This window comes from Haemorhous mexicanus, chromosome 29 (assembly GCF_027477595.1).
Source record: "Haemorhous mexicanus isolate bHaeMex1 chromosome 29, bHaeMex1.pri, whole genome shotgun sequence".
NCBI lineage: Eukaryota > Metazoa > Chordata > Aves > Passeriformes > Fringillidae > Haemorhous > Haemorhous mexicanus.
In genome coordinates, this window is record NC_082369.1 from 5665042 (window position 1) to 5677625 (window position 12584).

General features: G+C 56.5%; 1 protein-coding gene across 1 annotated transcript; it reads right to left on the reverse strand.

The window, feature by feature from the left end:
• Positions 1–1822: 1822 nt before the first annotated feature.
• Positions 1823–10738, reverse strand: TMEM221 (transmembrane protein 221). Its single transcript, XM_059869757.1, has 3 exons — positions 10360–10738; positions 6314–6399; positions 1823–3246 (listed from the first exon to the last, which is right to left on the reverse strand). Exons 1-3 carry the CDS (start codon positions 10647–10649, stop codon positions 1823–1825), a joined length of 1800 nt encoding a protein of 599 aa, XP_059725740.1. The 5' UTR covers positions 10650–10738.
• Positions 10739–12584: the final 1846 nt, after the last annotated feature.

Sequence of the window (12584 nt, forward strand, 5' to 3'; positions counted from 1 at the left end):
TTTCCTGCCACCCCAAGTTTGCTCTGACACCCCAAATCTGCTTTTCCCCACCCCAAATCTGCTTTTCCCCACCCCAAATCTGCTTTTCCCCACCCCAAATCTGCTTTTCCCCACCCCAAATCTGCTTTTCCCCACCCCAAATCTGTTTTTCCCATCCCAAATCTCCTTTTTGCCACCCCAAATCTGTTTTTCTCCACCCCAAATCTGTTCTTTGCCACCCCAAACCCACTTTTGGCCACCCCAAATCCCTTTCCTGCCACCCCAAGTTTGCTCTGACACCCCAAATCTGCTTTTCCCCACCCCAAATCTGCTTTTCCCTGCCCCAAATCTGTTTTTCTTCACCCCAAATCTGTTTTTCCCACCCCAAATCTCCTTTTTCCCACCCCAAATCTCCTTTTTCCCACCCCAAATCTCCTTTTTCCCACCCCAAATCTGTTTTTCTCCACCCCAAATCTGTTTTTCTCCACCCCAAATCTGTTCTTTGCCACCCCAAAACCACTTTTGGCCACCCCAAATCCTTTTCCTGCCACCCCAAGTTTGCTCTGACACCCCAAATCTGCTTTTCCCCACCCCAAATCTGATTTTTCCCACCCCAAATCTGCTTTTCCCCACCCCAAACCCATTCTTGACAGACCCAACCCCACTCTTGGCCACCCCAAACCTCTTCCCTGCCACCCCAAACCTCTTCCCTGCCACCCCAAACCCACCTTAAGCCACCCCAAATCTGCTTTCCCCACCCCAAATCTGTTTTTCTCCACCCCAAATCTGTTCTTTGCCACCCCAAAACCACTTTTCTCCACCCCAAATCTGCTTTTCCCCACCCCAAACCCATTCTTGACAGACCCAACCCCACTCTTGGCCACCCCAAACCTCTTCCCTGCCACCCCAAACCTCTTCCCTGCCACCCCAAACCCACCTTAAGCCACCCCAAATCTGCTTTCCCCACCCCAAATCTGTTTTTCTCCACCCCAAATCTGTTCTTTGCCACCCCAAAACCACTTTTCTCCACCCCAAATCTGCTTTTCCCCACCCCAAACCCATTCTTGACAGACCCAACCCCACTCTTGGCCACCCCAAATCTACTTTTTCCACCCCAAACCTCTTCTCTGCCACCCCAAATCTGCTTTTCCCCACCCCAAATCTGCTTTTCCCCACCCCAAATCTCTTCTTTGCCACCCCAAACCCACTGTTTCCCACCCCAAATCTGCTTTTCCCCACCCCAAACCCCTTTCCTGCCACCCCAAATCTGTTCCTGGCCACCCCAAACTTGATTTCTCCCACCCCAAACTTGATTTTTCCACCCCAAACTTGATTTTTCCAGGAAAAAAAAACCCCAAAACTGTGGTTTTTCCACCCCAAACTTGATTTCCCCCACCCCAAACTTGATTTCCCACACCCCAAACTCTATTTTCCCCCACCCCAAACTTGATTTTTCCACCCCAAACTTGATTTTTCCACCCCAAACTTGATTTCCCCCACCCCAAACTTGATTTTTCCACCCCAAACTTGATTTTTCCAGGAAAAAAAAAAACCCAAACCTGATTTTCCACACCCCAAACTTGGTTTTTCCACCCCAAACTTGATTTCCCCCACCCCAAACTTGATTTCCCCCACCCCAAACTCGATTTCCCACACGCCAAACCTGATTTTCCACACCCCAAACTTGGTTTTTCCACCCCAAACTTGGTTTTTCCACCCCAAACTTAATTTTTCCAGGAAAAAAAAACCCAAACTGTGGATAAAGTAATTTTTCCAGGAAAAAAAAAAAACCAAAACAGTGGGAAACCATCAAGTGCTCCTCCAGAAAAATCGGGAATTTCCCTCAGACCAGCGTGGAGTCCTTGGTGGCTTTGTGGGACATCCCATTCCTCATCTCCCTGCTGGTGACATTCCAAGGATTTCCCTGCTCCTGGAGCAGCCCTGAATCCAGAAGTGTCCTGGGAGTTTGGGACCAGTCCTGGGATTGGGATTCCCTGGGGAATTCCTTGATCCTGGACCAGTCCTGGCATGGGAATTCCTGGCATTGGGATTCTTTGCTCCTGGACAATTCCCACTGGGATTCCCTTGGGAATTCTTTGCTCCTGGACCAGTCCTGGGATGGGAATTCTTTGCTCCTGGGCAATTCCTGCTTCAATTCCCTGGGGAATTCTTTGCTCCTGGACCAGTCCTGGGATTCCCTTGGGAATTCTTTGCTCCTGGACCAGTCCTGGGATGAGAATTCTTTGCTCCTGGGCAATTCCTGCTTTAATTCCCTGGGGAATTCTTTGGTCCTGGACAGTTCCTGGAATGGGAATTCCTTGATCCTGGACAATTCCCGCTGGGATTCCCTTTGGAATTCCTTGCTCCTGGACCAGTCCTGGGATTCCCTGGGCAATTCCTTGCTCCTGGACCAGTCCTGGGATGGGAATTCTTTGCTCCTGGGCAATTCCTGCTTCAATTCCCTGGGGAATTCTTTGCTCCTGGACAGTTCCTGGAATGGGAATTCCTTGGTCCTGGACAATTCCCGCTGAGATTCCCTGGAGAATTCTTTGTTCCTGGACCAGTCCTGGCATTGGGATTCCTTGCTCCTGGACAATTCCCACTGGGATTCCCTTGGGAATTCCTTGCTCCTGGACCAGTCCTGGGATTCCCTGGGCAATTCCTTGCTCCTGGACCAGTCCTGGGATGGGAATTCCTTGCTCCTGGACAGTTCCCACTGGGATTCCCTTGGGAATTCTTTGCTCCTGAGCAATTCCTGCTTTAATTCCCTGGGGAATTCTTTGCTCCTGGACCAGTCCTGGGATGGGAATTCTTTGCTCCTGGACAATTCCCACTGGGATTCCCTTGGGAATTCTTTGCTCCTGGACCAGTCCTGGCATTGGGATTCCTTGCTCCTGGACAATTCCCACTGGGATTCCCTTGGGAATTCCTTGCTCCTGGAGCTCAGGTTGCTGCTGGAGGCCGAGCCCAGCTGGGATTTGCCCTCCAGGAAGGGTGGGAAGGAGAATTCCCGGTGGATTTGAGGGCGGGGCCGAGGAGGAGCCGAGTCGAGGTCGCTGCTGGGGCCGGGCTGGGCGGAGTCGTTCTCGTACAGGGCTTGGGAAGGCTCCAGGCCTCGGGAAATGTGGGAAAGGTGGGAAATGTGGGAAGCACGGAGCAGCACGTGGAGCAGGGAGATGAGCAGGACCAGAATTCCAGAGGTCAGGATGCAGGCACTGGCAATTCCAGCCTCCAGCTGGAACAGCAGCAGCATGGAAAGGGCCAGAGCTGCAAGGGGAGCAGAGCACAGGGGCACCCTGAGGGGTGAAAAGGGATGGATTCCCAAATTCTGGAATGGTTGGGGCTGGAAAAGGGCTCAGGGACAGCTCAGGAGTTAGGGTTTAAAAGGGATGGATTCCCAAATTCTGGAATGGTTGGGGCTGGAAAAGGGATCAGGGACAGCTCAGGAGTTAGGGTTTAAAAGGGATGGATTCCCAAATTCTGGAATGGTTGGGGCTGGAAAAGGGCTCAGGGACAGCTCAGGAGTTAGGGTTTAAAAGGGATGGATTCCCAAATTCTGGAATGGTTGGGGCTGGAAAAGGGCTCAGGAACAGCTCAGAAGACCCTGGGAAAGAGCTCAGGAGTCAGGAGTAAAAAAGGGATGGATTCCCAAATTCCTGGAGTGGTTGGGGCTGGAAAACAGCTCAGGAGCCAAGAGTAAAAAGGGATGGATTCCCAAATTCTGGAATGGTTGGGGCTGGAAAAGGGCTCAGGGACAGCTCAGGAGTTAGGATTAAAAAGGGATGGATTCCCAAATTCCTGGAGTGGTTGAGGCTGGAAAAGGGCTCAGGGACAGCTCAGGAGTTAGGATTTAAAAGGGATGGATTCCCAAATTCTGGAATGGTTGGGGCTGGAAAAGGGCTCAGGGACAGCTCAGGAGTTAGGGTTTAAAAGGGATGGATTCCCAAATTCTGGAATGGTTGGGGCTGGAAAAGGGCTCAGGAACAGCTCAGAAGACCCTGGGAAAGAGCTCAGGAGTCAGGAGTAAAAAGGGATGGATTTGGAAATTCCTGGAATGGTTGGGGCTGGAAAAGGGCTCAGGAACAGCTCAGAAGACCCTGGGAAAGAGCTTGGGAGCCAGGAGTAAAAAAGGGATGGATTCCCAAATTCCTGGAGTGGTTGGGGCTGGAAAAGGGCTCAGGGACAGCTCAGGAGTTAGGATTTAAAAGGGATGGATTCCCAAATTCCTGAGATGGTTGGGGCTGGAAAAGGGATCAGGGACAGCTCAGAAGACCCTGGGAAAGAGCTCAGGAACCAAGAGTAAAAAAGAGATGGATTTGGAAATTCCTGGAGTGGTTGGGGCTGGAAAACAGCTCAGGAGCCAAGAGTAAAAAGGGATGGATTTGGAAATTCCTGGAATGGTTGGGGCTGGAAAAGGGCTCAGGGACAGCTCAGGAGTTGGGATTAAAAAGAGATGGATTCCCAAATTCCTGGAGTGGTTGGGGCTGGAAAAGGGCTCAGGGACAGCTCAGGAGTTAGGATTTAAAAGGGAGGGATTCCCAAATTCTGGAATGGTTGGGGCTGGAAAAGGGCTCAGGGACAGCTCAGGAGTTAGGATTTAAAAGGGATGGATTCCCAAATTCTGGAATGGTTGGGGCTGGAAAAGGGCTCAGGGACAGCTCAGGAGCCCACGGGAAAAAGATCAGGAGTTGGGATTAAAAAGGGATGGATTCCCAAATTCCTGGGATGGTTGGGGCTGGAAAAGGGCTCAGGAACAGCTCAGAAGACCCTGGGAAAGAGCTCAGGAACCAAGAGTAAAAAAGAGATGGATTTGGAAATTCCTGGAGTGGTTGGGGCTGGAAAACAGCTCAGGAGCCAAGAGTAAAAAGGGATGGATTTGGAAATTCCTGGAATGGTTGGGGCTGGAAAAGGGCTCAGGGACAGCTCAGGAGTTAGGGTTTAAAAGGGATGGATTCCCAAATTCCTGGAATGGTTGGGGCTGGAAAAGGGCTCAGGGACAGCTCAGGGAACCCTGGGAAAGAGCTCAGGAACCAAGAGTAAAAAAGAGATGGATTCCCAAATTCCTGGAGTGGTTAGGGCTGGAAAACAGCTCAGGAGCCAAGAGTAAAAAGGGATGGATTCCCAAATTCCTGGAATGGTTGGGGCTGGAAAAGGGCTCAGGGACAGCTCAGGGAACCCTGGGAAAGAGCTCAGGAACCAAGAGTAAAAAAGAGATGGATTCCCAAATTCCTGGAGTGGTTGGGGCTGGAAAACAGCTCAGGAGCCAAGAGTTAAAAGGGATGGATTCCCAAATTCTGGAATGGTTGGGGCTGGAAAAGGGCTCAGGGACAGTTCAGGAGTTAGGATTAAAAAGGGATGGATTTGGAAATTCCTGGGATGGTTGGGGCTGGAAAAGGGCTCAGGGACAGCTCAGGAGTTAGGATTAAAAAGGGATGGATTCCCAAATTCCTGGAATGGTTGAGGCTGGAAAAGGGCTCGGGAGCCTGGAGTAAAAAGGGATGGATTTGGAAATTCATGGAGCCAGGAGTAAAAATTCCTGGAGTGGTTGAGGCTGGAAAAGGGCTCAGGAACAGCTCAGGAAACCCTGGGAAAGAGCTCAGGAGCCTGGAGTAAAACGGGATGGATTTGGAAATTCCTGGGATGGTTGGGGCTGGAAAAGGGTTCAGGAACAGCTCAGGAGCTCGTGGGAAAGAGCTCAGGAGTTGGGATTAAAAAGGGATGGATTCCCAAATTCCTGGAATGGTTGAGGCTGGAAAAGGGCTCGGGAGCCTGGAGTAAAACGGGATGGATTTGGAAATTCATGGAGCCAGGAGTACAAATTCCTGGAATGGTTGAGGCTGGAAAAGGGCTCAGGAACAGCTCAGGAGTTAGGATTTAAAAGGGATGGATTTGGAAATTCCTGGGATGGTTGGGGCTGGAAAAGGGCTCAGGAACAGCTCAGGAGCCCCTGGAAAAAGGCTCAGGAGCTGGGATTACTAAAGGACAGATTGGGAAATTCCTGGAAAAATTGGAAATTTCCTGGATTTGGAAATTTCTCCAGCTCCTTCCCAGCCCCCTCAGGAATTCTCCAGCTCCATTCCCAGCCCCCTCAGGAATTCTCCAGCTCCTTCCCAGCCCCCTCAGGAATTCTCCAGCTCCATTCCCATCTCTGGACCCCTCCAGCCCCTACAAAATTCCAGCCTGGGACCCTGGGATGGGAATTTCACGTTGTGGGAAGGAGCTGGTGGAGCCATTTGTGAAGTAAAGCAAATGGAGCAGAAACCAGGGCTGGGCTGGGGGACACTGGGGGACACTGGGGACACTGGGGGACACTGGGGACACTGGGGACACTTGCCTGTGAGGTAGAGGCAGAGCCCACAGCAGAAGAGGCCGATGGCCGCGTGCCGGACGCTGCGGCTGTCCAGGAGGAACCAGACTGCCCTGGGAAAGAGGGAAAAGAGGGGGAAGAGCCTCTGGAAGGGCTCCTGGCAGGGAAAACGGATCTGGGCAGGCTCCAGTCCTGCTCTGAGCCCGGGGAAATCCCTGGAGTGAGGAACTCGGGGCTGATCCTGGTCCTGATCTGAGCCCAGGAAAAATCCCTGGAGGGAGGAACTCAGGTCTGATCCTGGTCTGTGCCCAGGAAATCCCTGGAGGGAGGAACTCAGGACTGGTCCTGGTCCTGATCTGAGCCCAGGAAATCCCTGGAGTGAGGAACTCAGGTCTGATCCTGATCTGAGTCCAGGAAATCCCTGGAGGGAGGAACTCAGGACTGGTCCTGGTCCTGATCTGAGCCCAGGAAAAAAATCTGGAGTGAGGAACTCAGAACTGATCCTGATCTGAGCCCAGGAAATCTGATCCTGGTCCTGATCTGAGCTCGGGAAAGATCCCTGGAGGGAGGAGCTCAGGACTGATCCTGATCTGAGCCCAGGAAAAATCCCTGGAGGAACTCAGGGCTGGTGCTGGTCCTGATCTGAGCCCAGGAAAAAAATCTGGAGTGAGGAACTCAGAACTGATCCTGATCTGAGCCCAGGAAATCTCTGGAGGGAGGAACTCAGGACTGATCCTAGTCCTGCTTCGAGCCCAGGAAATCTGATCCTGGTCCTGATCTGAGCCCAGGAAAAATCCCTGGAGGGAGGAGCTCAGGACTGGTCCCGATCTGAGTCCAGGAAAAAAATCTGGAGTGAGTGACAGGGCCAGTTTGGGGTCACAGCAGCAGTTTGGGGTGACAGCGGCAGGTTGGGGGTGACAGCGGCAGTTGGGGGTGACAGCGGCAGTTGGGGGTGACAGCGTAATTCGGGGTGACAGCGGCAGTTTGGGGTGACAGCACCAATTGGGGTGACAGCGGCAATTCGGGGTCACAGCGGAATTCGGGGTGACAGTACCAGTTTCGGGTGACAGTACCAGTTTTGGATGACAGCGGCAGTTTGGGGTGACAGTGGCAGTTGGGGGTGACAGCGGAATTCGGGGTGACAGGGCCAGTTTGGGGTGACAGCGGCAGTTTGAGGTGACAGGGCCAGTTTGGGGTGACAGGGCCAGTTTGGGGTGACAGCGGCAGTTTGAGGTGACAGGGCCAGTTTGGGGTGACAGCGCAGTTTGGGGTGACAATGGCAATTCGGGGTGGCAGCACCAATTAGGGGTGACAGCGCCGGTTTGGGGTGACAGCGGCAGTTTGGGAGTGACAGCGGCATTTTGGGGTGACAGTGGCAGTTGGGGGTGACAGCGGCAGTTGGGGGTGACAACGGAATTCAGGGTGACAGGGCAGTTTGGGATGACAGTGGTAGTTTGGGATGACAGTGGTAGTTTGGGGTGACAGTGGAGTTTGGGGTGACAGCGGCAGTTTGGGGTGACAATGGCAATTCGGGGTGGCAGCACCAATTAGGGGTGACAGCGCCGGTTTGGGGTGACAGCGGCAGTTTGGGGTAACAGTGGCAGTTGGGGGTGACAACGGAATTCAGGGTGACAGCGGCAGTTTGGGGTGACAGTGGTAGTTTGGGGTGACAGTGGAGTTTGGGGTGACAGCGCCAATCTGAGCTGACAGGGCCAGTTTGGGGTGACAGTGACGGGGGTGACAGCGGAGTTTGGGGTGACAGTGACAGTTGGGGGTGACAGCGGAGTTTGGGGTGACAGTGACAGTTGGGGGTGACAGCGGAGTTTGGGGTGACAGTAGCAATTGGGGGTCACAGCGGAATTCGGGGTGACAGGGGCAGTTTGGGGTGACAGGGCCAGTTTGGGGTGACAGCGGCAGTTTGGGGTGACAGCGCAGTTTGGGCTGACAGCGCCAGCGCGCCCAAGGTCCCCGCGGCTCCCGTGATGCCACCACAGCGCGGGGACATCACCGCCACCTCCTGGCCGTGGCCCCAAATCCCCAAATCCCGCTTTTCCTCCCGCTTTTCCCACTCCGACTGCAGCTGGGGAAACTGAGGCACGGGGGAAAGGAGATCCTGGAGATTCCCAGGGAAAGGAATTCTCGCACAGAAACCCTCCTGAAATTCAGATTATTGGGGGAGAGCCTCCCCGGCGCTTTTGTTCTGGGGATTTTTGGGAATGGAATTTTTTGACCTCGTAATTCCCAAATTTCAACTTCACAGCTCCCAAACGGAGCAGTTCCAGCCCAAAATCCAGGCCGGGATCACAGGAAAATTCACAGCTCGGGGTGGGGTGTGGGGGGAATTTTTTTGTCGCTAATTTTCCAGCAGAAAATCGTCTCCCACAAAAAGCCGAGTTTGTTGTGGGATTTTTTTTTTTTTTTTGGTGTGTTTTTAGGGAAATATTTTTACTCTCCTCCGTTAATGAAGGGTTGGAAGAGGCTGAGGAGGCGCTGCTGGAATTTCTCCAGCCCGGTGCAGAGCCGGGACTGATTGGATTCTCTAATTAGGGACAAAAAGAAGCTGTTGGAACGTCGTCATTCCCTTCCAGTGAGTTTTGACTGACATCAGAGAGGTCCCAAAATTCCATGAGCCACCCCACGAAGTCACCAAAATCCTTTAAAATCTGATTATCCCCGAATTGTTTTTTAGTTTTAACCCAGGAGCCAGCCCATTCCAGATCCACCAAAAAAAAAAAAAAAAAAAAAAGGAATTTCTTTGGGAATAACTCTGCAGGTGTAAAAGCGCTGATTGATTATGCTGATTAATTAATGATTAAATCAACACGTGGTCGGGGTTAATGACCCAGCCCTGGGGTTGTTTTGGTGGTCACCCCAGCAGTGACCTCAGGGCCAACATTTTGGGGCAATCCCTGGTGGTTGAGGTGACCCCAGGAGCTCCTGGAACTCCCCCCAAAAAGAGAATTTCAAATCCTGGAAATTAAACCCCCCTGGATTGTGCAGCCAGCTCTAAATTCGCCGGTCCCAATTTCTAGAGTCTCTAAAATTCAAATTAAAGAGCTCAATTCCAGCCTTGGTGTTCACGGAGAGGAATTTGGGGGATTTTCCACAGATTGCTCCCCACAACCCCCTTTGGGAGGGGACCCCGCAAATCCTCACGCGGATTTTGGGGCGCCAGAGGAGTTGGCACCCCGTACCCCTCACTCCCCGTTCCCACCGCATCCTCCCGCCCTTCCCTTCTGCCCAGACCCCTCCGGGCATTCCCGGTCCCGGTTCCCCGGGACCCTTCCGAGCATCCCCGCCTCTCCCGAGCCCCTCCAGCCCCGGTCCCCGCCTCTCCCGAGCCCCTCCAGCCCCGGTCCCGCCTCTCCCGAGCCCCTCCAGCCCCAGTCCGTGCCTCTCCCGAGCCCCCCGGTCTCTCCCGAGCCCCCCGGTGTCTCCAGCCCCGGTCCCCGCCTCTCCCGAGCCCCTCCAGCCCCGGTCCCCGCCTCTACCGAGCCCTCCAGTCTCTCCAGCCCCGGTCCCCGCCTCTCCCGAGCCCCTTGAGCCCCGGTCCCCGCCTCTCCCGAGCCCCTCCAGCCCCGGTCCCCGCCTCTCCCGAGCCCCTTGAGCCCCGGTCCCCGCCTCTCCCGAGCCCCTCCAGCCCCAGTCCGTGCCTCTCCCGAGCCCCCCCGCCTCTCCCGAGTCTCCCGGTCTCTCCAGCCCCGGTCCCCGTCTCTCCCGAGCCCCCCGGTGTCTCCAGTCCTTGTCCCCGCCTCTCCCGAGCCCCTTGAGCCCCGGTCCCCGCCTCTCCCGAGCCCCTCCAGCCCGGTTCCCCGCCTCTCCCGAGCTCCTCCAGCCCCGGTCCCCGCCTCTCCCGAGCCCCTCCGGTCTCTCCAGCCCCGGTCCCCGCCTCTCCCGAACCCCTCCAGCCCCGGTCCCCCCCTCTCCCGAGCCCCTTGAGCCCCGGTCCCCCCCTCTCCCGAACCCCTCCAGCCCCGGTCCCAGCGGCTCCCGAGCCCCTCCGGTCTCTCCAGCCCCGGTCCCCGCCTCTGCCGAGCCCCGGTTCCCCGGTGCCCCCGCTCGGCGGCTCTCACCGCTCGGGCCCGGGCTGCCCCCGGCCCAGCTCGGTGCTGAAGTAGCCGTGCAGGAGGCAGAGCAGGAGGCAGCTCACGTTGAGCACCAGGCAGAGCGCGGCCAGCACGGCCGATACCGGCAGCAGAGCGGCGGCCACCGGCTCCGGGAGCCCCCCGCGACCGGCACCGGTACCGGCCCGGCCCGACGGCAGCTGGAAGATGAGGCTGGAGGAGAGCAGGGCCATGGCAGCGGACAAGGTCCCGAAGAGCAGCAGCACCGTCAGGGCTCGCTGCGGGTACGCGGAGGGCATGGCGGGGCCGGTACCGGCACCGGGCACCGGGAACCGGGGGTGCCGAACGTGCGGGACTCCTCGGAGCCGCCGCTGCGGGAGCTCGGACGGGGAATGGGAGCGGGGAATGAGAACCGGAGACGGGCACCGGGCCGGGAGCGCCTCCGTTCCGCGGTGTCCGCCGGGGCGGGCCCGTCCTGCCTCCGGTCCTGCCTCCGGGCCGGGACCCTCCCGGACCGGCTCCGCCCCCGGTGGGGCCCCGGGAGCAGGAGCGGGGACTGAGGACAGACAGACCGACAGCCACCGAACCGCTTCCCCCATTCCCAGCGCTGCCGTTCTCTGGGAAAACCCCGGGACTGACCTCCCGGTGTGGGACGAGGGCACCGCGATTCCCGCATCCCCCGGGAGCGGCACCTTTGGCCTCCACCTGCTCCGGGACCGTCCCCTCCAGCCCCCGGGGAATTCCCGAAACGTTCCCAGTCCCGCAAGGCTGGGAAAGGACCCTCGGGCCGGCCCCTGGGACCCCCGCGAGTTTCCCATGCCTTATAAATATCCTGGGAAGCGGAATCCCAGCGTTCCTGTGGGATCCGCCCCGCCAGCGCTTTCCCCTGGGGGAATCGAGCAGGGAAATTCACCCCGCGGGTCACCTGGCACCTTGGGAATGTCCCCGCGCTTCCTGGCACAGCAATCCCCCCGGAGACGCGACAAGGGGACACGAGGGGACATCGGGGTGCCACGCAGCCTCCCCCATCGCGGTGCCGGCAGCCGTGCCCAGCCCGGGCTGTGGCATCCAGACCGAGCTGATCTTTCTGTCTGCTGGAGGAGCAGTGCTGGCTGTCCCTTTCTGTCCCTTTCTGTCCCTTTCTGTCCCTCGCTGTCCCTCCCTCCCGTCCCGCGTGGGTGGTTCCCGCTGGCACCGGAGCCGGGCAGGACACGGGGCTATTTTGAAGTCCCTCCGTGTTGGCCTTGGCAGCAGCAGCACTTTGGCTCCAGGCTCCTTTCCAGCATTTTTGGGAAGGGGGGGAGGGGGGTGGCAGTCCCTGGGACTCTGCCCAAAGTCCCCAAAGCAGCTCCTGGTGACGGCATCTCTGTCCCTTTGCCGTGTCCCGGGCGGTGACAGAGCTCAGCCGTGTCCTCCGGGGTGCAGCTCTCACCCCAGGGCACTGAGCACCCCAAGCTCCCCCAAAAAAATCCCAAAATCCCGGGATTTTGGGGCAGGAAAAGCCTCAAGAGGGAGCTCAAAGCTTTGGGAGCTGGGAAGGAGCAGCCGGGCCCAGCCCAGCCCGGGGGGACCGCGGGGTCCCTGTCCCCAAAAACGGCTGGGAGTGGCCCTGGGCAGTCCGAGGTGAAGGAAGGACAGGACAGGACAGGACAGGACAGGACAGGACAGGACAGGACAGGACAGGACAGGGATGTCCCACACCCAAAGAGCCACCCCGAGTGTCCCCAGAGTGTCCCAGGGCTGGATGGGACACCTGGATGTGTCACCTCAGACTCTGCCGAAGCTCCGGCGCTTCTGTTCTCCCCCCCGCCCGCTCTTCGGGATCAATTAATATCGCTGGCGAGGCTAATTAACCCTCTGCTAATTGCGCTCTGTAAATCACCAGCTTTAAAAGCAGCTCTGAGGAAGATGTCACGTCCTGAACGCCCCAGAGCCTCACCCAGAAATTCCTCATTTCTCCAGGTTTTCCTCCCGAGCTTCCCGGGAATGGGAGTCGGGACAGGACCCCCAGGATGTCCAGGCTGCAAAAGTGTCCCTGCTGTGGGGCTGGGGGCGACCTGATTCCCTGAATTCCCTGAATTTCCTGATATTCCCTGATTTCCCAGATATTCCCTGAACTCCCTGATATTCCCTGATTTCCCCTGATTTCCTGATTCTGTGATATTCCCTAATATTCCCTATATTCCCTGATATTCCCTGAATTCCCTGATGCTCCCAGATTTCTCTGATATTCC

What these genes read in the sequence shown, in the direction of transcription:
- TMEM221 (XM_059869757.1), bottom strand. Translation starts at nt 10,649, where the DNA reads ATGCCCTCCGCGTACCCGCAGCGAGCCCTGACGGTGCTGCTGCTCTTC. An exon ending in GGGCAGCCCGGGCCCGAGCG is followed by an intron (nt 6,400 to 10,359) that starts GTGAGAGCCGCC and finishes CCTCTTTCCCAG; the next exon opens with GGCAGTCTGGTTCCTCCTGG. An exon ending in GCTCTGCCTCTACCTCACAG is followed by an intron (nt 3,247 to 6,313) that starts GCAAGTGTCCCC and finishes CTCCCCTTGCAG; the next exon opens with CTCTGGCCCTTTCCATGCTG.